Source organism: Sus scrofa, chromosome 15, assembly GCF_000003025.6.
Source record: "Sus scrofa isolate TJ Tabasco breed Duroc chromosome 15, Sscrofa11.1, whole genome shotgun sequence".
NCBI classification, from domain to species: domain Eukaryota; kingdom Metazoa; phylum Chordata; class Mammalia; order Artiodactyla; family Suidae; genus Sus; species Sus scrofa.
The window spans coordinates 120,688,546-120,711,997 of NC_010457.5; the positions used below are offsets into that span (position 1 = coordinate 120,688,546).

At 53.8% G+C, this 23,452-nt stretch overlaps 3 protein-coding genes across 8 annotated transcripts in view; 2 read left to right on the forward strand and 1 right to left on the reverse strand.

Moving 5' to 3' along the window:
* Nucleotides 1-7,186, forward strand: part of PLCD4 (phospholipase C delta 4) — a 35,183-nt gene extending 27,997 nt beyond the window's left edge. Inside the window, exon 17 of the mRNA XM_021074676.1 lies at nucleotides 5,993-7,186. The gene's annotated coding sequence lies outside the window, so the exon portion shown is untranslated. The remainder of the gene's footprint in view (nucleotides 1-5,992) is intronic.
* Nucleotides 291-19,198, reverse strand: ZNF142 (zinc finger protein 142). Of its 5 annotated transcripts, none has more exons than XM_021076478.1 (10): nucleotides 18,958-19,198; nucleotides 18,541-18,656; nucleotides 16,650-16,963; nucleotides 13,285-13,884; nucleotides 11,648-11,812; nucleotides 9,626-10,450; nucleotides 6,577-6,754; nucleotides 2,914-5,845; nucleotides 2,162-2,267; nucleotides 291-1,313 (listed from the first exon to the last, which is right to left on the reverse strand). In XM_021076478.1, the coding sequence occupies exons 3-10, from the start codon at nucleotides 16,927-16,929 to the stop codon at nucleotides 844-846; spliced, it is 5,556 nt and encodes a 1,851-aa protein (XP_020932137.1). In that variant the 5' UTR covers nucleotides 16,930-16,963; nucleotides 18,541-18,656; nucleotides 18,958-19,198; the 3' UTR covers nucleotides 291-843. The 5 variants fall into 5 exon arrangements, with proteins under 5 accessions (XP_020932137.1, XP_020932140.1, XP_020932136.1 ...); XM_021076481.1 differs by having other exon boundaries at nucleotides 13,285-13,363; nucleotides 18,541-18,692; XM_021076477.1 differs by having other exon boundaries at nucleotides 18,541-18,692.
* BCS1L (BCS1-like (S. cerevisiae)) lies at nucleotides 19,225-23,249 on the forward strand. Of its 2 annotated transcripts, NM_001243676.1 has the most exon segments (9): nucleotides 19,280-19,327; nucleotides 20,284-20,324; nucleotides 20,534-20,902; nucleotides 21,004-21,143; nucleotides 21,349-21,543; nucleotides 22,009-22,072; nucleotides 22,308-22,477; nucleotides 22,682-22,799; nucleotides 22,937-23,249. In NM_001243676.1, coding segments are annotated over 7 exon segments (1,260 nt in total). In that variant the 5' UTR covers nucleotides 19,280-19,327; nucleotides 20,284-20,324; nucleotides 20,534-20,582; the 3' UTR covers nucleotides 23,190-23,249.

A 23,452-nucleotide genomic window follows, 5' to 3' on the forward strand; every position in this document is an offset into this window, starting at 1 on the left:
GCATAATTATTAATAGCACCGCTTTCAACTTTCCCAGTATGTTTCAGTTTCGATGGTTACTTCCACAGTCATTGTGAGGCAGTGATGGAATTCTGGGTTAGAGATCTACCTCCCCAGCCGTCTGCCTTTCACCCTGTCCTTGTGCTTTAACTCTCATGTAGCTGCTGAGCCAGTCTGGGGTGGATGCTGAATTAAGCTGCTTCTGGGAGGATGCTTCCTGGGGGGCAATCCTCCCTCTCTAGCTGGAGCAGGGCAAGGGCCGATTCGGGCTCAAGAACAGAGAGAAGAAGGCAGACGTAGGCCTGTTTTAGAATCAATCACTCGGTGAAGACGGAAGGAGACAAAGGAGAGACAGAGGTCTGAGAGGGGACGGGGCAGACTGAGATGACAGCAGGGCAGTGTGAGGTCAGGGACTTGGACGAGTCTATACGAGCTACAGATCATTTACCATGCGTTACACAGCAGTGGGCACAACAGCACATGCAGTTAGATACAACTGTTTTGAGGATGCTGAAGGAAAACAGGACTTGACACGGTAAGAAGGAAAGAAAAGATGAAATGGGTAAAATCACGATCTTATAGGCAGGGACTTTGGCGAAGTGATGGTGAAAAAAAATTAGGAATTCATAGGTTAAAAACACAGTGTGCCTCAAGAGAAGCCAATTTGTGGTCCATGTCTCCCTTTTATGTCAACTTCCAAGTACTACAGCCAGAGTCCCAGGAGGGTTCCAGCCTCCCTGGCACCTTGAAGCCAGCCCTTCCTTGGGCCCTGAGCTCCCAGGCTGGCTCCGGCTCCAGTCTGCACCGCACGTGCCCACACCCTCTTCTTATCTGGGGAGGCTCTCAGCCCTCAGGTCCGGTGGGGGGAGCAGCGGGAGCAGGAGGGCTGGGACCCTCCAACTGCACGTCATGCAGGTGCACCGTGGGGGTGGTGGGGTCTTTGCCAACGCCCTGGCTTGGGTCAGCCTGGTCAGGGTGGTGTCTGCGCACGTGCTTGACCACCTGGAATTTCTGCTTGGCCTTGTAGCTGCACAGGCGGCAGAAGAACGGGTGGCGGTCAGTGTGGGTGAGGGCATGATGGCGCAGGCCTGCGGCCCAGCGGAACGCACGGTGGCACACGTTGCACACGTAGGGCTTGGCCTCACTGTGCTTGCGCAGGTGGGTGCGCAGCAGGAAGCGCGTCTTGAAGGCCTTGCCGCACTGCTCACACATGAAGGCCCGCGCTTCCCGGTGCCGCGTCTCCTGGTGCACGCGCAGCGCGTCGGCCCGGTTGGTGCAGTACTCACACTCAGGACACTGGTATGGTTTCAGTCCTGTAGGACAGGGAACAAAATCACCACAGAAGGAGGTGGAACAAGGATGGGTGGAACCAGAAGAGTCAAAGTGATCTTGGGACATAAGGAACACATGCCACAGGTGTGCCCTTCTCCCAACACAGCTCCTTGTATACAGCGGGTACTCAATGGATGCTGATAACTACCCGGACCCCCAAGTAGCCATCTGACAGCGATAAATACTCAAATATACTAGGGTTTCTACATGGGGAGTTCCAACCTCCCTTTGGTCAGGGAGTACACATGGAACTAGGAATCCATTAAAATACAACTCCTTGTTTGACGCAAGAAGTAAAAGAAAATGCTTATGAGGGAAGGGGTAAAGGCAACAGAAGTGGCATTCATAGATGCAGAGGGCTCTGAAATGCATCTGGTTAATTCCTCCACACAAGGGGCCCACATGCAACAATCCCAGGCACGCCATCGGTCACACTCCTCATGGACTCTGCAGCCAGGAGAAGGACAAGTTAAAACGGGTGACCCTTCTACTTTCTTCTCCCCACTCATGACAGTTTCATCCTGTCTCTGTATGGACCAGGCAGACCCACTCCGTCCCTCATGTTTGAGTTGGGGGGTTCTCAGCAGCAGGTGGGCGGCCTTGTGCCACAATCCCCAGGGAAGCTTTTGCAAAGGATGCATCCCAGACTCTCAGCTTCATCTCTCCCCTGATTCTGATAGGTTTTCAGTGGGTTGGGAAGCTATTCTGGCTTTTCAGCCTACCATTCCCCTCGATGTGAACACTGATGTTCCATGACTGTGAGCAAGGACAGACACCACCTCAGGTAACAGGGGAACCCCTTGGGCCTGTCCAAACCACCCCGACTCACCTGTGTGCTTGGTCATGTGGTACTTGAGCTGGTTGACCCACTTGCACTTGTAGCCACAGTCGGGGCACAGGTACTTCCGTTCCTCCTTGTGGATCCGCATGTGATACTGGAGGAGGGAAGAGCAAAGAGTCCACCCAGAAAATGGGCACCCTTTGGTACTCGGTGGATGTGGAAATGGGGCAAGCAGGCAGAGACGCTGTTGGCAGATAATCCTGTTCCCTGCTCCACTCCCACCCATTCTCCCCCACTGGCACCCCTTGGCCAGTTCCTACGACACCATCCTAACCCACTGGGCCTGCCCCCAGGTCTGCCCTATCTCAGCTCTGCCACTGAACACGTGTCTTTGGGCGCCCTGACCTCTAATTCTCAGATTATTCTGTAAAATGGGAACGAGTATAAGTAATCATATCTCCTATTTTTGAAAGGATTATTAGTGTCTGAGATACAGTGGAAGTGTTCAATAAGCGTTTGCTGTTATTATCTAGATTACTCCCAACCTATTACTGCATGACTTCATCACATGCCAAGCATGTATCATGGAATTTTACCTTTGCAACAACCCTATGGAGTATTATCCCCTTTTCACAGAGGAGGAATCTGAGGCCCGGAGAAGTTAAGGGACTGGACCAAAGTCCCAGAGCTAATATTCAGAAGAGCTGGGATTAGAGAACCCAGGTGGTTCTCTTGTGCCACAGAAGGAACGCACAGCCTGCAGTCCTTCTGTTCGCAAACCCCACAGTCCCTGTCCTTACCTTGAGGCGGGAGGGGTCAGCACAGGCATAGGGACAGAGGTGACAGCGGTAGGGCTTTTCTCCAGTGTGGATGCGGCTGTGCCAGGTGATCTTCTGCCGGTTCTTGGTGCTGTAAGCGCAGTCAGTGCATTTGTACAGCCGGGTGCCCCCGTGCCCTTTCACGTGGTGATCTAGCACGAGCTGATGGCGGCACGCAAAGTCACAAAAGGGGCAGCGTAGAGGGGGCTGGCCGGCGTCCCCATCCCCAGCTGAGGCCACTGCTGTGGCCGAGGTCTCCTCATGCTGTTCCAAGTAGTGCTTCACCAGGCCCACCCGCTCCCGGGCAGCAAAGTCACAGAGCTGGCAGCGGTGGCTGAAATGCTGCCGCCTCCGGTGCTCGTCCAGTGCCGGCCGGCTGGGGAAGGCCTCCTGACAGGCCCCACACTCGAGCCGGGGGTGCTGTTTCCGGGTGTGCCCCCGCAGGCTGGCGGGGCTGGGGCACAGCAGCCCACAGTGGGAGCAGTGCAGGGGGCCCTCGGTGGCCTCCGCGGGAGAGCCGGGGGCTGGAGGCGTCGGCTCGGGGTGCCGGCGCAGAGTGTGCTGCTTGAGCGCCGTCTCGGAGCTGAACTGGGCCTCGCACTGGGGGCAGGCAAAGGCTGGGGTGCCCTGGTGGCAGCTGTTGACGTGGCGTGTGATGTCGTGGCGAAGGTAGCCGCTGTAGTCGCAGAGTGGACAGAAGTGGGTCGGTGTCTTGTCGTGGACCCTCAGTCGGTGCAGGCGCAGTTTTGAGTTGGTACCAAATGTCTGGGGACAGGAGCTGCAGGGGATGCGGCCAACCCCAGTGTGTCGGGACTGGTGAGCCTCCAACCGGTACCGTCTGGTGGTGGAAAAGTCACAGAAAAGGCACTGATGAGGCTTCACTCCCTCATGCTTGAGCCGCCGGTGCTGCTGGAGGCACCGGCTCTGTTTACAGGTGAAGCCACAGTCCGCACACTGAAGCGGGGGCCGGGGGCCGCGGGCCCCGGCTGTGGCGGGGTGCCTCCGCTTCTGGTGGAGCCGCAGGGCAGCAGGTGCAGGAGCTGTGAAGGGGCAGAGGCCACAGCGCAGCTCTCCCGACGGCTCGAGGGGGCAGCCGCGGGTCTGGTGAGTCCTCAGGGCCCGCTCTTGATGGCAGCTAAAGGGACATGTGGGGCAGGAGAAGCGGGCCCCCTTCTGCTTTGGAAGCCGAGTGGTGTCCCCGCCACCAGGGCTGCGCTCTGTACCCCCACTGCTCAGGGAAGCAGAGTCTCCACTGCTCAGCGGGGACACAACAGGCTGGGTCTGGGAGGCCCCTCGCTTTCCACCACCGCCCCGTCCGCCCCGGCAGCCTTCAGCCACGTGAGAGGTAATGGAGGAGAGGCGCGAGCAAAGGAACGCACACGAGTTGCAGTGAAACTTGCCCTGCTCGAAGTGGAACTTCTCAGGGGCCTCGGTGGGCAAGGAGTCTCCTGCAGGAGAGACTGCGGAGCCCGAGAGGGCGGCAAGAGGCTCCTCTAGCTTTCCTGGCTCCCCAGGAGGCTCAGGAGGAGCATCTTTCGGGAGCGCGATCTCTATTTCTAAGGGTGCAGGTGGGGGCTTCCCACCTGCTGCATCCCCTGAGGCCAGGGTGTCCACGGGCAGAGGATGCACAGGGATGGGCGAATCTGGTCTGGGCAAGCCCTTGTTCTTTCTAAGCAGAACAGGACACTTCTTCAGCAGGTGGGTGCTGAGGCCGCGCTGCTGCTTGAAGCTGGCCCCACACTCAGGGCACACCAGGGGCTCTCGGCGGCCCTGGCACCCGGTCCTGGAGTGCAGACTCAGCGCCTTCTCCCGGCGGGTGATGAAAGGGCAGTGCGGGCAGCGGAAAGCCCGCCCCTCGCCCTGTATCACTACCATCTGAACCCGCCCCTCCAGCACCAGCGCCTCTGCCTGCTCTTTGTCCTGCCTTCTTAGGGCCTTGAGCAAGGACTCTGATTCAGGGAACTGGGGCAGGGGTGCTGTCTCCGTGGGGGGCGTTGCCTTGAAGGTTTCCGCCCAGCTGTTAGGGGGCTCCTCTGAGGAAGGCGCATTTGTAGGGGGCTCAGAAACTGGCTTTTCCAGAATGGGCTCCTCTTCGGTACCCAGGCCGGAGGTGCCGGCACCTTCAAAGGTAGACAGCTCTGTCAGGGTTCCATCTGGCCCTTCCAGCCTCAGAGGCCCGGAGGGCTCCAGGGTCCTGAATGCCTCAGGAGCTGTTTCGGTGATCTCCTCAAGGGGTGGGTCGGCCACGGGCTCCAGCTCCACCCCCAGGGCCTCCAGGTGCAGCGTGCAGCCGCCCTCATCTACCTCCGCTGGGCTGGGGCTGCCAACCAGGTCATCCGCCCGGGGAGCCTCGCCGCCGTCCTGTCTCCCAGCACTGTCCTCCTCGCTGGTCTCTGGCAGGGCCTGGTCCAACCTGGGGTCCACCACAGTCTCCGAGGTGTGCTCTTGCCCTTCAGGCTGGGCAGACAACTGGCTCGAGGGCTCGGAGCCTGGCGGGGGTGTTGGGCACTGCCCGGCCCCCTCTGGTTCCTGGCTGCCGTAGCGGAGCTGCCAGACCTGGTCCCCAGGCACGTAGCCATGGGCCTTGCGCTTGTGGAAGAAGAGGGTGGTGTTGCTGAAGGTGCGGTAGTCACAGAGGGCACAGCGGAACTCGCGGAGGCGGGTGTGCTTGCAGTTCTCGTGGCTCAGCAGGGCTTGCTTGTGGCGGCTCTGGTAGCTGCAGTAGCGGCAGGGGTAGAGTGGCGCTGGCGCGCTGGGGTGGTGCTGGGAAGCCATGTGCTTCTGCAGCTCATATTTCCGCTTGCAAGCGAAGGCGCACACCTCACACATCAGGGACTTGCCCTGGTGCCGCAGCTTGTGGCTGCTCAGCTGATCAGCCCGGTGGCAGCGATAGGAGCACTGGTTGCACTGGTATCTGGTGAGGGGGGAAAATCACCATTAGGAAACCAATCATAGCAACTACCAGTCGCTACATAAATACCTACTACGGGCCAGGCTCCACACTCAGTGCTGGACGTGTGTTATCTAATTGAATCATCTTTTCTGCTGCCCTATGAAATAGGCACTGAAGGGAACAACTTGCCTGGAGTGACAAAGGAAGTGACGGGCAGAGAGAGTGGAGCTCCAAGGCTTATGTTCTAACGACACTACACTGCTTCCTAAAGGGAAGACAGCGGGAAGCAGCAAACTTCTGCAGACTCCCGAGGAGCTGCCTCGGCCACAGCCCCAGGGGGCAGGTGTCTATGCCTAGTTCCCTCTCTCCCACGGAGGCACAAAAGCCAAGGAGAAACCCTGGAGCCAGCTGTATTCACAGATCCGAGGGGAACGTGCCTGGACTTGGAAGTGGCCGGGATGAGGGCCACAAGTGCAGCCCATCTACTTCGCCAGGACGGGACTCTGAGAACTCAAGTGACACTTTCGTCTCTGGGCCTCTGCTCTGGGTCTATACACCCTTCTCAGTGCCCAGAGAGCTCTCAGTGTGCAGACGGGGCCCCAGGCCCAGAGGGCAGCTACAGACATGGATCAGCGAGATGACAGGAGCAGAGAGCAGTTAGGAGTCTCTCTGGGGCCGGGAGCTGACCTCCAGGGCAGGGAGCTTAGCCCCAGGTTGCTGGGTTAGGGAGGGCGGCCCGAGTGCGCTCACACCTGAGGTCCCCCGCGTGCTTCCGCATGTGCACGCTGAGGTAGTGCTTCCACTTGGTGACGTAGCCGCACTCGGTGCACATGTAATCCTTGGCATTGGAGTGGGTCAGCATGTGCTTGGACAGGTAGCTCACGTCTCGGCACGTGAAGTCGCACAGCTCGCACTTATGTGGCTTCTCGCCTTTGGGGGTGGGAGGGGTGAGAGGGGAGAGAAGACAGGTCAGACCAGGGGAGCAGATGGACATCTTCCCCAGCCAGCTCGCCCTGCCGCCCAGCGCGAGTGGAAGCCAGGGTGCGATGCTGAGGTCTCAGGTGACCACTGTGCCACCCCGCCGCGGAGGAAGATGAGGGGAAAGCGCAGAGCCAGCTCTTCGAAAATCAGCGTTAAGGTCCACTCGGGACGTGTTCTACATACAACTTACGAGCACTAATGGCCCACTGCTCCACGTAGCCCAATTTCTGCCAGTTTTGCAGAAGAGGAATAGAAAAATGTAGGCAAGAAGACATAGTGGTAAACAACTGTGATGCTGGAGTCCAACACAGTAATAAAGATATTAATAGCTGACATTCATACAGAGCTCGCCAGGTGCCAGGCAGCTTTCTGAGCACTTTATGCAAATGCCTCCTTACTGACCCCTCATGACAGTCCTTAGGAGGCAGATGTTAGGATTACCCCATTTTTCTTTTTCTTTTCTTTTTTTTTTCTTTTGCCTTTTCTAGGGCTGCTCCTGTGGCATATGGAGGTTCCCAGGCCAAGGGTCTCATCAGAGCTGTAGCTGCTGGCCTACGCCAGAGCCACAGCGACGCGGGATCCAAGCCACATCTGCGACCTACACCACAGCTCATGGCAACGCTGATCCTTAACCCACTGAGCAAGGCCAGGGATCGAACCTGCAACCTCATGGTTCCTAGTCGGATTTGTTAACCACTGAGGCATGAGAGGAACTCCAAGGATTACCCCATTTTTGACAGGATGAAGCTGAGACACGGAGAAACCACACAGCTCCTAAGCAACAATTCAAGCCCCAGTTTACTACTGTGTGGCCTTGGGCAGATTATTTAACCCCTCTACATCTCAGTTTCCTGGTCTCTAGGAAGGGGGTGACAAAAATATTGACCTCACGTGGTGAACATTATGAGATGTCCCAAAGTCCTCAGTGGTGCCCAGCAAGTGCTCAAGGATGAGCTGTCCCTGTAGTTGGTCAAGACCTGGCACTCAGACCTGAAGGGCCGAGCTCCTCCAGAACCCTTCCCTGTGACCCCCTCCTAGCCCCTCTCCTTAAGGTGAAAGGCAAGCAGCGTGGGGGTCCTGGCTCTGGTCCTATATGCTCCTGACACAGGTCGTTTAAATGCTCAGGGTTTCTCACCTGTCCTTGCCTTTCTTACAAGATGGTTATTATGGATTAAATGAGATCATCGATGTGAAAGAACTCTGTAAACGATAAAGCACCACAGAGGCCTACCTCGGAGAGAATTGTGGGTTCAGTTCCAGACCGGCACAACAAAGCAAGGCACACTTTTTGGTTTCCCATGTACATGTAAAAGTTATGTTTACACTATACTGCAGTCTATTAAGTGCGACAGCATCATGTCTAACACAACAATGTACATACCTTTTTTTTTTTTTTTTTTTGGTCTTTTTAGGGCCGCATCTGCGCATATGGAGGTTCCCAGGCTAGGGGTCCAATCAGAGCTACAGCTGCTGCCCTACACCACAGCCATAGCAACACAGGATCCAAGCTGTGTCTGCGACCTACAGCACAGCTCCATGGCAACACTGGATCCTTCAACCCATTGAACGAGGCCAGGGATCGAACCTGCATCCTCATGGATACTAGTCGGGTTCATTACTGCTGAGCCACAAGGGGACTACAACAATATACATACCTTAATTAAAAAGTACTTTATTGCTAAAAAAAAATGCTAACCATCATCTGACAGCACAGGGTTGCCACACACCTTCAATTTCTAAAAAACACAGGCTCTGGTAGCACAACAGAGTGAAGGGCAATAAAAGTAACTATGTTTGTAGAGATGTGAGGTTTTAGGAAAGGCTTCAGAAAAATGAGATTTTGTGACTAAAGCCTGAACAGAAATGAACTGTTTCATGGGAACAATGGTTTTGCCACAAGCAGCCTAAAAACTGCCCTCCCGACTGAAGAATCTTTGATATTTTTTTTCTGCTCTTTAGGGCCACACCTGCGGCATATGGAGGTTCCCAGGCTAGGGGTCAAATCGGAGCAATAGCCGCTGGCCTACACCACAGCCACAGCAACACCAGATGTGAGCTGCATCTGTGACTTACACCCCAGCTCACAGCAACACCAGATCCTTAACCCACTGAGCAAGGCCAAGGATCGAACCTGAGTCCTCATGGATGCCAGTCAGATTCGTTTCCCCTGAGCCATGATGGGAACTCCAGATGAGATGTTTTAATGTCTTATCAATCGACTGATGCTGCCATAGAGATCACAAATGGGAGGATGCTACAACAGGAAGCCTGTTTGGTTTTTACTCAAAGCATCAGTAATGCAGGTTACCAATGAAGAGTCTGAGTTGAAACACCTGCAACTTCCAGGGCACCAGACTGGATCGTGTTTCAGCATCACGGCTGCCAAGGCTATAACGTCTAAGGATGGCTCAGTTCCCTTACCCTGTCTCACAGCACATCACAAAACCTGAATTGCAAAGCAAAGCATCTGTCCTGGTCTGGGTTTCTTTGCTAACAGGCTGGGCGGGGGCCCATCCAGACCTGACTAGGGGTGGGGAGAACTGGACAGGGCCCTAAAAGTGCACAACAGCACAGCAGTCAGAGCACAGGCTCCGGGTCAGAGTCCCTGGACTCAAAGCCTAGCCTGACCAGTTGACTAGCTGAGTGACACTCGATTGAAGGCTTGTGTGTAAATGGCAAAGACTTGATTTATCTCTAGGAATCCTAGGTCCGGAGACCTAGGTGATATTCGCAAAGCCCTTCACGTGTCTGGCCGGTGCTAAGAGCTCCACCATCGCCATCCTCAGCGCCGTGACCCGAGGGAAGGGGAAGCCATCTCACCGGTGTGCAGCAGCATGTGGCGGATGAGCACCCTCTTGTGGGCCGTGGCAAAGCTGCACTCGGGGCACTGGTGGATCTTCTCGTGAGCATGCATCTTGCCCACGTGGTCCTGGTAGGCCACCGGGTTGAAGGTGGCAAAGGGGCAGAAGGTGCAGCGCAGCTCTTCGCTGCCGGGATGGCCCTGCTTCTTGTGTTTGCGGAACAAGTGCTTGTTGGAGCAGGCGAAGTCACAGTGGGGGCAGTGGAAGGCGTAGTGGCTCTTGTGGTGGGCCTCCATGGCTTCCGCCGTGGCGAAGAGCATGGGACACGAGTGATGGCGGCACTCCACGGCCCGCAGCCCGTGGGTCTCCTTCAGGTGCTTCACGAAGGCCTTGCGGTCGGGGGCCACGTAGCTGCAGGCCTCCTGGAAGCAGCGGAGGGGCAGTGGCTCCGCCGAGGCTGCTGCGGTGTGGCTCTTGAGGTGCTCCTTAAGGGCCTGGCTGAGGCGGAACTCCTCCCGGCAGACGGGGCAGGCGTAGGTGTCCGAGTAGAAGTTGGAAATGTCCTCGTGCATGCTGGCCATGTGGCGGTTGAGGGCATTCCTCTCCACCGCGCTGTAGTGGCACAGGGGGCAGCGGTGGGCCTTCTGGCCCAGCTCCCGCAGCAGGTGGGTCTTGAGCTTGCTCTTGCTGGTGAAGAACTTCTGGCAGTTGGGGCACTGGAGGCTGGGGTCTGGGAAGTGGAGATGTAGGTGCTCCACCAGGTGGGTCCGCTTCTTGAAGCAGCGCTTGCATTCTGGACACATGTGGGTCTTGAAGAGGGACTCGGTGCCCGAAGCCACATCCCCTGGGAGAAGGCAAGGCAGAGGGGTGAGTGAGTCTTGGTTAGGTCGGGGACTGTCCAGACAATGGGAGAACCACAACGCGCCCGGACAAAACATGGATCACATGGCCTTACACCCTGCTCTGCAGAAACCAAACAATAGCATCTCAAACGCTGCGGTCTCAGAGGAGAAACAAGGCGTTTAAGTACTCAGAGAAACAAAATCACAAGGACTCCTCAGATCTTGCTGTGGCCTGTAGGAAGAGCTTCACCCAAGCCACTCGCCATTCCGGAGGCGTTATTTAGAAAAGCTCAAGAGGAGTTCCCGTCATGGCTCAGTGGTTAACAAATCCGACTAGGAACCATGAGGTTGCAGGTTCCATCCCTGGCCTCACTCAGTGGGTTAGGGATCTGGTGCTGCTGTGAGCTGTAGTGTAGGTTGCAGACGAGGCTCGGATCCCGCGTTGCTGTGGCTGTGGCAGAGGCCGACGGCAACAGCTCTGATTCAGCCTGTAGCCTGGGAACCTGCATATGCCGCAGGAACGGCCCTAGGAAAGGCAAAGAGACAGAAAAAAAAAAAAAAAAAAAAAAAAAGCTCAAAAAAACAATCGGGTTGGAGCATTCTTGTGCCTCCTGCCCTTGATCATGGGGACAGGCAGAAGAATCAGCAGGGCTGGTCAGAAGGAAAAGAACCTGATGGGGAGTGAGCAGGGGCAAGAGAAGGCGAGCCTTCTTACTTCTGAAACTGGCTCAAGAGCTCCGGCTCAGAGAGCTGGTAGTAAACATAAGCAGACCCTTCCCAGTCACCGAGAGAGTAAACACGCTCCCTGTGGGATGGGTTTCAAATGCTGTTCTACCAAGATGGAAAACTGGGAGGCAAGGATTCGGAAAAGCAATGCTAGGGGCTCAATGGCAGACCACAGAGGTTGCTCATCAGCAATCTCTGGCATCTTCATTATATGAAGATCACCTTCTCTCTCCCCACAAAAGCGCTTTCTGCCGGAGGAAAGCCAGCCCCAGAGCAAACTCCATCTACCCCTGTGTCACCAGGCTCTGTAGCCATTTATCACTTTTCCACTAGACATGTCAGAGTGGAACATGAGCAACTGATGGAGCTGAACCAAAGCGCAGAAAACCAAGCCCTGGAGCCTCGATTTGAACCCCGCCCCCCAGTCCATTTCTCCCCACCACCGAGAGGCTCCAGCCCCCGCATGTCCTTACCCTTCAACTGCTGAGCCCCCTGGCCTTTCTCCAGGGCTTTCTGGGAGTCCTTCTGGCTGCCACCCTCTTCTTCCTCTACGTCCTCTTCTTCAGCTGACTCCTGCCCAGGCAAGGGCGTTCCTGCTTCCTCTGAAGGCTCTCCCTCTCCTGGGGACAGTTTGGGAGCTACAGATACACAGAACTTGATGACTAGAGGAGCCAATGCAGTGCTGAGCGCTTGTGCTTCTCGTACAGGCTGGAAGAATTCAGCCTAAGGGAATCTTGGGTTCTAAGTAAATCACCTTATCCCCGTTCAAGACAGAGCTAGAAAGGTCAGGAGCTGAGTTGTCAGGAATGCTCCAAATCTAAAGTAAATCAAGGAGTTCTCTGTGTGGCTCAGTGGTAAGGAACCCGACTAGTATCCATGAGCCTTGCTCAGTGGATCTGGCGTTGCCGTGAGCTGTGGTGTAGGTCGCAGACACAGCTCACATCTGGCGTGGCTGTGGCTGTGGTGTAGGCCGGCGGCTACAGCTCCGATTCAACCCCTAGCCTGGGAACCTCCATATGCCGCGGGTGTGGCCCTAAGAAGCAAAAATAAAATAAAATAAAATAACTGAATAAAAATAAATCAAATCTCAGAGCCCTTGAAGGCAAGAGCTCAGAGGTCACTGAAGTAGAGGGCAGAAGCAGAGAACAGGTAGACTGTACCCTCCCAGCACAGCTCTCCAGGGCTGACAGCTGATGCTCAGTGCCTGTGACCATACCCTGACCTCTAAACTTCTACTGCAACATCCAGCTCAGCAAATTCAGGACCACACCCTGCATTCTCTAACCCATTCTATCCATCATAGAAGCAGCTGCCTCCGAAAGGCAAAGATGTATGACTTTTTCCCAGGAAAGAGGCATCTTCTCTTTGCACCAGAACACCAATGACGCTTAGCAAGCCAGATTCTCCCATTAGGATCCTGGCCTCTCCTGGCCTGGTTTCTCTATTTCCTCCTGCTCGTCTACTCACCCTCCCCCTTTTTTTGAGACCAAGAGCAATAAGAACACTTGAAGCACCACTTCCTCCCTCCCTCCCTCTTTCTTCTTTTTTGCTTCTTAGGGCCTTCTGGCACGTGGAGGTTCCCAGGCTAGGGGTCAACGTGGAGCTGCAGCTGCTGGCCTCCGCCACAGCCACAGCAATGCCAGATCCTTAACCCACTGAGCGAGGCCGGGGATTGAATCTGCATCCTCATGGATACTCATTTGGCTCGTTAATCGCGAGCCAAGAAAGGAACTCCTTGAAGGTTAAAAGGTTTCTTTTTAAAATAATCTCAGCTTCTCCTGTCTAATCTCATTTGCTCTATCAGGAAATCTACAGGCATTCTGCCAGGGGCTACAGCCACTGCCCTCAGAAAGTTCTGAACTGGATCAGAAGAGAACATTCGTTAAGTACCTTCTAGACCACAGTATAGCCTAAGCCAAACTTCATTCATTGTCACCGACAAAGACTTGCTCTTCGTCTCATATATTCTGACTGGTCCAGAGTGACTCGATGTCTTCCCACATGAGCCAGTAACCCTGTCCTTCTGTGCCATTCTGGGTTCTCTTGTATTCAAGCATATGTTCAAGGCGCTGGAAACAACTGCCCCTCCCACAAGACCTTGGCCTCATACCTGGCAGCAGCTCCTGGGGTGGAAGACCCTGAGCTGCAGACAGTTCTCCCTGTGTCCTGGTCCCATGGCTCCGCTGGTGCTGCCGGAAGAGTTTGACGTTGGAGCCCACGAAGCTGCAATGGTTGCAGTGGAAAGGGTAGTGCAGCTGCCGGTGCAGCTCCATGCCCTGCTGGCTCCCGAAGAGCAGGGGGCAGCCCCGGAAAGAGCAGGGCACGGGGAGTGCTCTGTGGGTCTGCCTCAGGTGGTGCTGGAGCCCCTTGCGATCTTGAGCAGAGAACACACAGCCAGACTCTGGGCAGGAGAAGGTGTCAGGAGTGCCCCGGTGAATCTTGAAGTGGCTCTTCAGGGCCTGGGGTTGGGCAAACTCTTGTCTACACACAGGGCATGGCAGGGGGCTATCTGGGGGACTCTGGCCCTGCAGAGGGCCAGGGAGAGTGAGGTTGCTGGGGGGCAGCTCTACAGAGCACGGGGGGCTGGTGAGGCCCTGTATAGGCTGCATTAGGGTCTCGGGGCACTGGTGCAGGGCCAACAGAGTGGGCTCTGCGAAGCTCTGCTCGCAGCGCTCACAGAAGTACACCTCCACCACCTTTACCAGGACACCTGCAGGCAGAGGATCGACAGAGAAAGGCACAGAATCAGATGGAACGAGACTCACAGGAATTAGTTACCAGTAGAAAATGCGGGTGAATCTTTTAACATTTGTGGAATGGAGATGGATGTAAGTCTGGTTCTCCACATGGACTGTAGCCCCATAAAGTCAGGGATGGCCTATCCTGCACGTGGGTTTGCATTCCCAGTATCCTGTATAACACTGGGCACAAAGTAGGTACTTCGTAGGAGTTCTTGTGTGGCGCAACGGAAACAAATCCAATTAGTATCCATGAGGACGAGGGTTCAATCCCTGGCCTCGCTCAGTGGGTTGGGGATCCAGTGTTGCCATGAGCTGTGGTGTAGGTCACAGACACAGCTGGGACCCCGAGTTGCAGCTGTAGCTCCAATTCGACCCCTAGCCTGGGAACCTCCATATGCTGTGGGTGTGGCCCTAAAAAAGCAACAACAACAACAAAAAAAACCACAAAAAAACCCCAGGAAGTAGGTACTTATAAGTATTTGTGAAGTGAGTGAGTGTAATAAGCATTGATGAAATCTAGAAAGCATTAACAAAAGGCAATATATTTTGCCCAAATAAAAAAATGAGAAAATTCCAAAAGTAGAAAATGACAGCCTGGGGATAAAAGCTACAAAACACATGACAGTGTTACTTTCAGATTCTGTGAGAAGATTTTCAAAGGCACAGCAATTCATCAAATGGAGAGCCTTTTTTCTGAAATGAGCCAAATCACATTTTAGTAATTGCTGCTGTTTCTTAAGCGACGGGCAGCACCTTGACAAAGAAAGGCTCAGGGCTCACTCTCCCTTGGTCCTCCAACTGCATTAAAAGGGACCTGGGATTCTACAAGGTTAAGGCTACGTGCTTGTTCATGGTGAAGCCCAGGTTTATCCTATGTTTATTCTGGTGGTCCTCTTCCTCTTCACTATTTTTTGTTTGTTTACATAAAAATTCAGTGCAACAATTCAAATGGGAAGTATATAAAGAATAGACACCTCACTTTTTTTTTTTTTTTTTGGTCTTTTTGCCTTTTCTAGGGCTGTTTCCGCAGCATATGGAGGTTCCCAGGCTAGGGGTCCAATGAGAGCTATAGCCGCCGGCCTACACCACAGCCACAGCAACATGGGATCCGAACCGCATCTGCGACCTACACCACAGCTTGCGGCAACGCCAGATCGTTAACCCACTGAGCAAGGCCAGGGATCGAACCTGCAACCTCATGGTTCCTAGTCAGATTCGTTAACCACTGGGCCACGATGGGAACTCCTTTTTTTTGGTTTTTTTTGAAACACCTCACTTTCACACACAGAATTTGGTCTACATCCTTTAAGGCCTTTGGGGCCATTCTCTCTCTTTTTTTTTTTTTTTTTTCACTTGCTACATATCAGAGATAGTTTTACCCAGAGTAGTACCTTTAGATCTACCTCATGTTTTTTTCTGTCTAGTTCATGGTACTTCAGAACATGGATAAATCAAAAGGAAATTCTGCTCTTACTGATGGACATCTGTGTTGTTTCCAAGCATTGCAAATAAAGCTGCCCTACACATCCTTATCCCTGCATCCCTGTGCATGTGTTTGAGTAGTTCTACAGGATGAATCCCTAGAAATACACCCCTGAGTCAAAGTACACATACGTTAAAGTATGTTACATTAAAAAAAAAAAAAAGAAAGAAAAAAAGTATGTTCCATAGATAAATTGACTTCAAAAGATTACACTAACTTATACTTTCCATCAACTATAAGATAGTACCTGTTTCTCCACAGTCTCACCAACACGAGTTTTATAAATAGTGCTACCTATTTGCCAAATTTGAGAAACAAAAATGGCATCTTGTAGTTGCTTTTATTTGGAATTTGTGTGTTCGTGAGATTAAGCATCCTTACGGTTATGGACTATGTGTATTTCTTCTTCAGTGAATTGCAACGTAGATTCCTCCCCCCTTCAAAAAAAAAAGTATACTGTTTCTTTTCCTTATTGTAAAACTTTGAGTTTTAAAAGTATTAAGGCTTCCTTATAGACTGCAAATGTTTTTCCAGGTTCCTTCTTAATTTATTATTTCTTCACCACATCAAATTTAGAAATATTATATGATCGAATTGGCTAACGTTTCCCAGTATTCTTTACACACTGCCAAGGAAAACTGGTACAAGTGTAGCTGGAGGATGACTGTTAAAAACAGGAAAGATATCTAAAAATAAGAAGTTGAACATGTGGGAAGAACAAAGAGGTGAGTCTTTCTTTCAGCATGTATATAAATGTTCAACTCCCACCCTTAACGGCATGCCTTTGGTGAGTTAACTATGTTATTCACAACAAACCAGAGCGGGGGAATACCAGATTACCTCTAGGAAGCCCTGCCAAACCCTGGGTGGTAGAAAGAGGCTGGGCCTTTTGCCCAGTCCCTGGCTGTGCTTCCTGGTGGGAGGGTCAACATGGAGGGAACGATCCCTGAGCACTAGAGGAGAAAGGATTGGGCAGAGAGGCCAGAAAGGTCTTCCCTCCTGGATTCCTGCCTAGCGGATGTGAAGGCCTCACAGAGAGAGAGACTGCCAAGAGCTTGGTACAAGTTGTGCACCACCTTGCCAGCCTTCAATCAACATTCACCCACTGCAAGCCAAATTACAACATCTCTAAGGATAAAAATAGGAGGCTACTTTGTGTCTTCAGCATATTTATACATAAGGATCAAAAATAGCACAGACAAAAACTCAGGGCTGCTGGTCCCACTGGCCCGCTAGCAAAAAGGTTTGTACCTGGGGTCTCTCCTGGAGCACCTGGGGACAGGTTTCCAGCTACTGCTTCCACAATGATCTCCATGTTCCCTGTGTCCTCTCCAGTTGCTGTGGCCTCTACCAGCAGGCAGCCAGGATCGCCAGGCAAAGGTGGAGGGTTCTCAGAAGGACAGGGGCTCTGGACAGGCTCCAGGATTCCACGGTTCGAGAGAGGTGGGGGGATCAGCAATAGCTCAGGGCACAGTCCATCCATCTCCCCCGTGCCGTTAGCTGGCTGTGTGTCCAACACGGGGTCTGTCATCACCACCAACTTGGGTGCTGTGGCCTCTTAAGTGCTGATAAATCAACCAGAAGAAAAATAAAATCTAATGAGATCTCTCACTTTTCCCCCAGTTGGTGTGGGTACACAGCCCAGTGCCTGCCCAAGTACGCATTTCCTAGAATGGCAGCATGCCATATCTAGTTAACACAGAAGTTTTCCTCTTGCGACAAGGTTTGGAACAAAAAGCGTAAAAGTGGTAATGGGGTCAATACAGGAAAGAGACAGGAAGTTGTGGCCAATGGATATCTCTTGGTTATACCTCTGGAGGTGAGTGACCTCAGTCAAATCATTAAGCAATCCAGATATTGGTTTTCTTATCTGCAGTAAGACTGGGTGGGGCCAAGGGATCTTAGAGGTCCCTTCCCCCTTAGTACCTTATGAGCTCACTAGTCCTTAGCTCAAGGCCCTTCCTTCAGGATCTGGTCCCTGCTGATCAGACTCATCTTCGATCTCTCCCCCCAACAGATCTCTGAGCCAGTCACACCAATGAGCTGCCATTTCCCAGACTCATCACATTCTCTTTTGTTTCCACATCCTCACACATTCCTCTCCCCAGCCACCCCCTGGCCCCCGGCTTGATGGGCCTTTTCCCCTTTGCCATCTCTACGGCTTGTCTGGATAACCAACTCCTAACTATCCTTTAAGAATCTGAACAAATGTCACTTCCACAACGACGGCTTCCTAACATCGTTCACCCAAGCTTCTCTCTCTGGGAGCTGTAATGGCATCTTGGATGTGGCCCTGTCAGAAACACCGCACTGCTGTTTACCTATCAGTCTCCCTCCTTAGACCAGGAGCTTTCTAAGTGGAGATAATCGACACTACCACTTCACTGAACTCAGCTACCAACAGTCTAATGCAATCCAGACAAATAAGGGGATTCTAAGTGATGGATGAACTGTAAACACAGGGATGCATCAAAGTAAAGCTAGGTATCTACCAAGTACCAAGCCAGTGATTCCTTACGTATAAAGTAGCACACCTGCAGAAATTTCTAGCTCATTGACTACGGCCTCATGTTGAACACTGGGACCCATCTGAGAAATGAATGTCAACTAAATTGCATGTCCTCTTACACATGGGTAAAATCAGTTGAAGCGGAGTAATGAGTAATCAGTAAGACTGACAATAAGAACAATAAGATGGTAATCACTTTATGAAACTGAGTCATGGAGGTCGAGCAAGGGCCTAGGGCTAGGAAACCAGGTTACAGGTGAGAATTCTGCAACTCAAAGCCCGATCACCCAAATTCAGAAGCTGGTGGGGCAGTGCACTTCTGCCCTCAAGGGATTCTCTGGAAACCACAACCTCCACTTACTGAATATCAGGAATCTTCCAGCATGGGTGGTGTATTTGCCTTAGAGGGGGAGCCAAGGAGGAGGTAGTCTCGACTGAGACCCTTCTGCCGCTGGAAGGCGGAGTGAAGTGGGACACCGACGGGCACAAGAGAAGAAATGACCTTCTTTGGGGCAGAGGCGCTGAGTTAAAGAAATGACAAATCAGAGCAGAGAGAAGGCCCGAGGAAAGGATGAGACCCGGCCTGGGGACCAAGGAACCCGGGTTTCCACTTGCCTGTGGGCTCTGACTCACCGCGTGGTCTTTGGGAGATGCAATCACTTCGCTTCTCTGGGCCTCAGCTTTCCTATCTGTAAAGTGGAGGCGATGACAGCGTCCACATCATTGGGCGGGAGCGGGAGTCACAAGAGCTGGCAAACGGGAAAGCCGTTTTGTAACCTGCAAGGCTTAGGATGGAGCATCATCAAGATTATGGTCCTGAGGAGAGGCAGCGAGTAACCAGGCGGGGTCCACAGCAGTGACGCGACGGAGGCACTGGGGCGGCTGATGGGATGCCCCGGGGTCCCGCTCGTCGGCGCGCTCCCTTCAGCACTTCTCCGGAGCGTTCCCACTGCCCAGGCCCACCTTCATCCTGGGGCTCGAGAAACTTTTGCCTCTGGCCCGCTCCGCCTGCTCTCCCGATTAGTTCCCGCCCCGCCCTCGCTCGCTTACCTCCCGGCCCCGGGCGGGCGGGAGCCGCATCTCTATGGTTGACCGGCAGCTGGCCTCCCGGGACTCCTTTTGTGCGACCGCCTCCGGCCCAGCCGCCTCTAGGACCTGGGGCACTGGAGGCCGCTCTCTCTTCTCCTGTGCGGCTGGCGGAGTACTCTATGATTCTCTCTATCCTTCCCCCCTTCAGCTCTCCAACGCTCGGCCGCGAAGCCCCAGGAGTACCATCGAGAGTTGTGGGCAGAGTGGCCTGGCCCTCTTGGTGGGTGTGGCGGGAAGTAGGGGAAATAACTCAGGGGGCGGGGCCTGGAGGCGCTTCCCCCAAGAGCGCGGAGGTGAAACCATCGAGAGGGAGGGCCAGAGAGTCATGGCGGTAAGGGGGCGGAGTGACCTATTACTCCAAACCACGCTGCTGGCGGCGCGAGCTGGGGTGTAGTGGGGTTCCGGAGGGGACTTCTGGGCGTCCACAAGGACCGGGGGCAGGACGGCTTTGTGGCCTTCCGTGCATAGGAATTGGGGGAATTCTGGATCCTATTCTGAGCCTCACCCGAGGTCACTGCTGTCTATTCACCGCCCTGCGTGTCAGGCGCAGAGCCAAGTGGCAGGGGTCGAGGGAGGTGTGCTAGAAACGATTTGACCTCCTACCCTTCGGGATCTGACAGTCTAGAATCAGACCTGGGTACATTTTATTGGGGAGAATTCAGGAAAATCTCCATGGAGGAAGTAGCAGATGGGTAGGACTTCACCTGGAGATGAGGGAAGGAAGAAATTAGAATGAACCTTTTTGAGTCAGGAGAACTGCTTGGGCAAGGAGGAATGGCATTGTTTGCATATTTGTTAAACGGAGTATTAGGAGCTAAGCCGTAAAGGTGGATGGTGCCCTGTTGTGGAGGCAGAGGAGTTTTTACCTAATTCAGGGCCCTGTTGAGAGCCAGCTATCGGAGGAGTAGGGAAAGTAATGGGATTGAAGCAGATCCTTCTGAAGAAAGATCTGGGCCCTTGTATTGCAGCTTGGTGAAGCAGAACGTGGAGACCTTTAAGATGCCATTTCAAGAACTAAAGTTAATTTTAAAGAGACAGTTTAGGTGGGAGGTAATGAGGGGCCAAACAGGACATTAGGAGTTGAGCATGTAAAAGAGAGGGCATTTGAAGGACATGACTCATGATAACAAGGCAGGTGGTTACTGACAGGTTGACCGAAGAGAGTAGCTTCTTTGTCCCCCACTAACTCTGGCTAGCGGGACCCTTTCTATATTAGCTGGTCACAGGGACCACAAATTTCTGTCCATCCATTACCCTGATGTGAAGCCAGTTATATTGTTCTCTCAGGTTTAAGGAATCTCCAGACCGAGACATCTGGTGGGAAACAGGTACGAACAGGATAATGAGCGGCAAAATGGGATGCATGGCCTGGAATCCCATCCCGCAAAGGGAGCATATCGAAGCACAGAGTAATGCTGACCTGTCCTTCCTGCTCCCAGCTTCTGCAGGGGGTGAGGTGGGTTGGGGAGGAATTTCAGAGTCCAGTTGCTAAACTAATCTTGTGCTTCATCCCATCTCTGCTGTTCCCCACCCCCAGGTCTTGAAAATGCCTCAGGGCTTGTAAGGTTCAGTGTTTTCCTTTCAAGATGCCCTTCTCAGACTTTGTTCTGGCCCTGAAGGACAACCCCTACTTTGGGGCTGGATTTGGGCTGGTGGGTGTGGGCACAGCCCTGGCCTTGGCCCGGAAGGGCGCCCAGCTGGGCCTGGTGGCATTCCGGCGCCATTATATGATCACACTGGAAGTCCCTGCTCGAGACAGGAGCTACGCCTGGTTGCTTAGCTGGCTCACCCGCCACAGTGCCCGCACTCAGCACCTCAGTGTCGAGACTTCATACCTTCAGCACGAGAGTGGTCGCATCTCCACTAAGTTTGAATTTGTCCCTAGCCCTGGAAACCACTTTATCTGGTAAGGCTGGGAGCCAGGGAGGGCTCTGAGCGTGGAAAAGGAGAAGGAGAGGAGGTGGGTTTGACCTGTTCCCTCGCCTCTTTTTGACCATTCTCATTCAGGTACCAGGGGAAATGGATCCGGGTGGAACGGAGCCGAGAGATGCAGATGATAGACCTGCAGACGGGGACTCCTTGGGAGTCTGTTACCTTCACGGCTCTGGGCACTGACCGAAAGATTTTCTTCAACATCCTGGAAGAAGGTGTGGGAGGCCCAGGGTGGGCTTTCTGGGGGTGGGGAATGGGCGTTTCAGGGATGGGGTATTTGGCATCAAAGGGAGAGAGGCTTGGAGAGGAGGTGTAGGAGGATCTGAGCCCACGGGGCCAGGGGGAGCTGTTATGGCACAGCGCTGCCTAATCGTGTGGCAAAGAGGACTTAGTGTCTTTGTCTCATCTCCCCCCTCCCAGCTCGAGAACTAGCCTTGCAGCAAGAGGAAGGGAAGACAGTGATGTACACAGCTGTGGGCTCTGAATGGCGCCCCTTCGGCTATCCGCGCCGCCGGCGGCCACTGAATTCTGTGGTTCTAGAACAGGGTCTGGCTGACCGAATTGTCAGAGACATCCGGGAATTCATCGATAACCCCAAGTGGTACACTGACAGAGGTGAGAAGCAGCGAGGGTCTTGGCCACGCTGGTTTTTTGTTTTGTTTTGGTTTTTAGAGCCGCTACTCTCGTGCCATATGGAGGTTCCCAGGCTAGGGGTTGAATCAGAGCCACGTCTGTTACCAATACCACAGCTCACAGCAACGCCAGATCCTTGACCCACTGAGGAAGGCCAGGGATCAAACCCGCAACCTCATGGTTCCTAGTCGGAGTTGTTTCCGCTGCGCCACAATGGGAACTCCTTGGCCAGGCTGGTTTTCATGTGGTGGTAGAGCAGGAGGGAACAGGCTGGTCAGCGCCATTCCCATAGACGAGGAAGAAAGAAAAGTTGCCTGTGGGAATGATTTCTTCCGATGCTGAGGTCCTCAGGCCTCCGGGGAGCAGGCTTGGGAATGAGTGTGGACTTCTGGGGCCGAGTGAAGGACTCATTTTAGGTCGTGATCATCAGCCTGGCTGTATTCCTAGGCATTCCCTACAGACGCGGCTACCTGCTTTACGGCCCCCCTGGTTGCGGAAAGAGCAGTTTTATGTGAGTAGACTCCACGTCTCTTAACCCTCAAACTGGCGATGGGGCTGGTGGGCTTGGAGAGGGGAATAAATGTGGCGAACAGGGACCAGGATAAACACGAGACCTGGGGACTCTAGGGTGGGCTGGTGGAAGGCTTAGGCCTCCAGGACAAAATTAGTACAGGGAGGAGAGAGCAGTTGGGCCCAAGGACCGGTTCCCACCTTGCCGATTACCTGTCATCCCTCCTCCTCCATAGCACAGCCCTGGCTGGGGAGCTGCAGCACAGCATCTGCCTGCTGAGTCTCACAGACTCCAGCCTCTCGGATGACCGGCTCAACCACCTGCTGAGCGTGGCCCCGCAGCAGAGCCTGGTGCTCCTGGAGGATGTGGATGCTGCCTTTCTCAGCCGGGACCTGGCTGCGGAGAGTAAGTGAGGGGAGCTGAGGGAATAGGGAATGTTTCTAAATGAGGAACAGTGGAAGAAAGTAGAAATCCCGAGAGGTGATGGAGGACGGCTGGGTTAGCCCACAAGAGGCACTGATGAGTGGGGCAGGGGTGGGAGTAGAAAGAGATGCTCATTTGAAGGAGGGCTGTGACCACCCGTGCTTTTTTCTCTCTGCCTTCCTCCAGACCCAGTAAAGTACCAAGGTCTAGGTCGTCTCACCTTCAGTGGACTGCTTAACGCCTTAGATGGCGTGGCGTCCACTGAGGCACGCATTGTGTTCATGACCACCAACCACGTTGACAGGTAAAGAGCGAGCTGCTCTGAGACTGTGAGGCAAGACCTCCTCGGTGCCTTGGGAGGATCACGAGGTTCAGAGGGACCACTTTGCGGGTGCTAGGGGTCCTGCTGCTCATGGCTCTGCCTTTGCTGTCTTCTCTTAGGCTCGACCCTGCCCTGATACGCCCCGGGCGAGTAGACCTGAAGGAGTATGTGGGCCACTGCTCACGCTGGCAGCTGACCCAGATGTTCCAGAGGTTCTATCCCGGGCAGGCACCTTCCCTGGCCGAGAGCTTTGCAGATCGTGCCCTTCAAGCTACGACTCAGATCAGTCCTGCCCAGGTGCAGGGCTACTTCATGCTGTATAAAAATGACCCCGAGGGGGCAGTGCGTCATGCTGACTCTCTGAGGAGGTGACCACCAGGACGTGCCCCGCTTTCTCCTCCTCTCGGGGATCAATAAACTCCTACCACGCCACTCTGGTCTCTAACCTCCCTTCCTACCTCCGTGTGTTGGTCCTTGAGTGAAGAGCAGGGGCTATCAAATGGATGGCTATGGGCCCCATCAGACAACCACATGTATAAGTGCTGGGGGCGGAGCCTAAGACAAAGGCAGAAGAATAAAGACTACAGTAAATAGGAGGGTACCCCCTGTCCTCCACCTAAAGGTACTCTGTATAC

Bases quoted from the DNA above. Each gene is read 5' to 3' on its own strand.
- BCS1L (XM_021074644.1), top strand. From the start codon at position 20,583: ATGCCCTTCTCAGACTTTGTTCTGGCCCTGAAGGACAACCCCTACTTT. The intron at 22,073-22,307 runs GTGAGTAGACTC...CCTCCTCCATAG, and splicing joins TGCGGAAAGAGCAGTTTTAT to CACAGCCCTGGCTGGGGAGC. The intron at 22,478-22,681 runs GTAAGTGAGGGG...GCCTTCCTCCAG, and splicing joins CCGGGACCTGGCTGCGGAGA to ACCCAGTAAAGTACCAAGGT.
- ZNF142 (XM_021076478.1), bottom strand. From the start codon at position 16,929: ATGACAGACCCCGTGTTGGACACACAGCCAGCTAACGGCACGGGGGAG. The intron at 13,885-16,649 runs GTACAAACCTTT...CTCTGCCTGCAG, and splicing joins TGCTCCAGGAGAGACCCCAG to GTGTCCTGGTAAAGGTGGTG. The intron at 2,268-2,913 runs GTAAGGACAGGG...TCCCTCCTCCAG, and splicing joins CTGACCCCTCCCGCCTCAAG to TATCACATGCGGATCCACAA.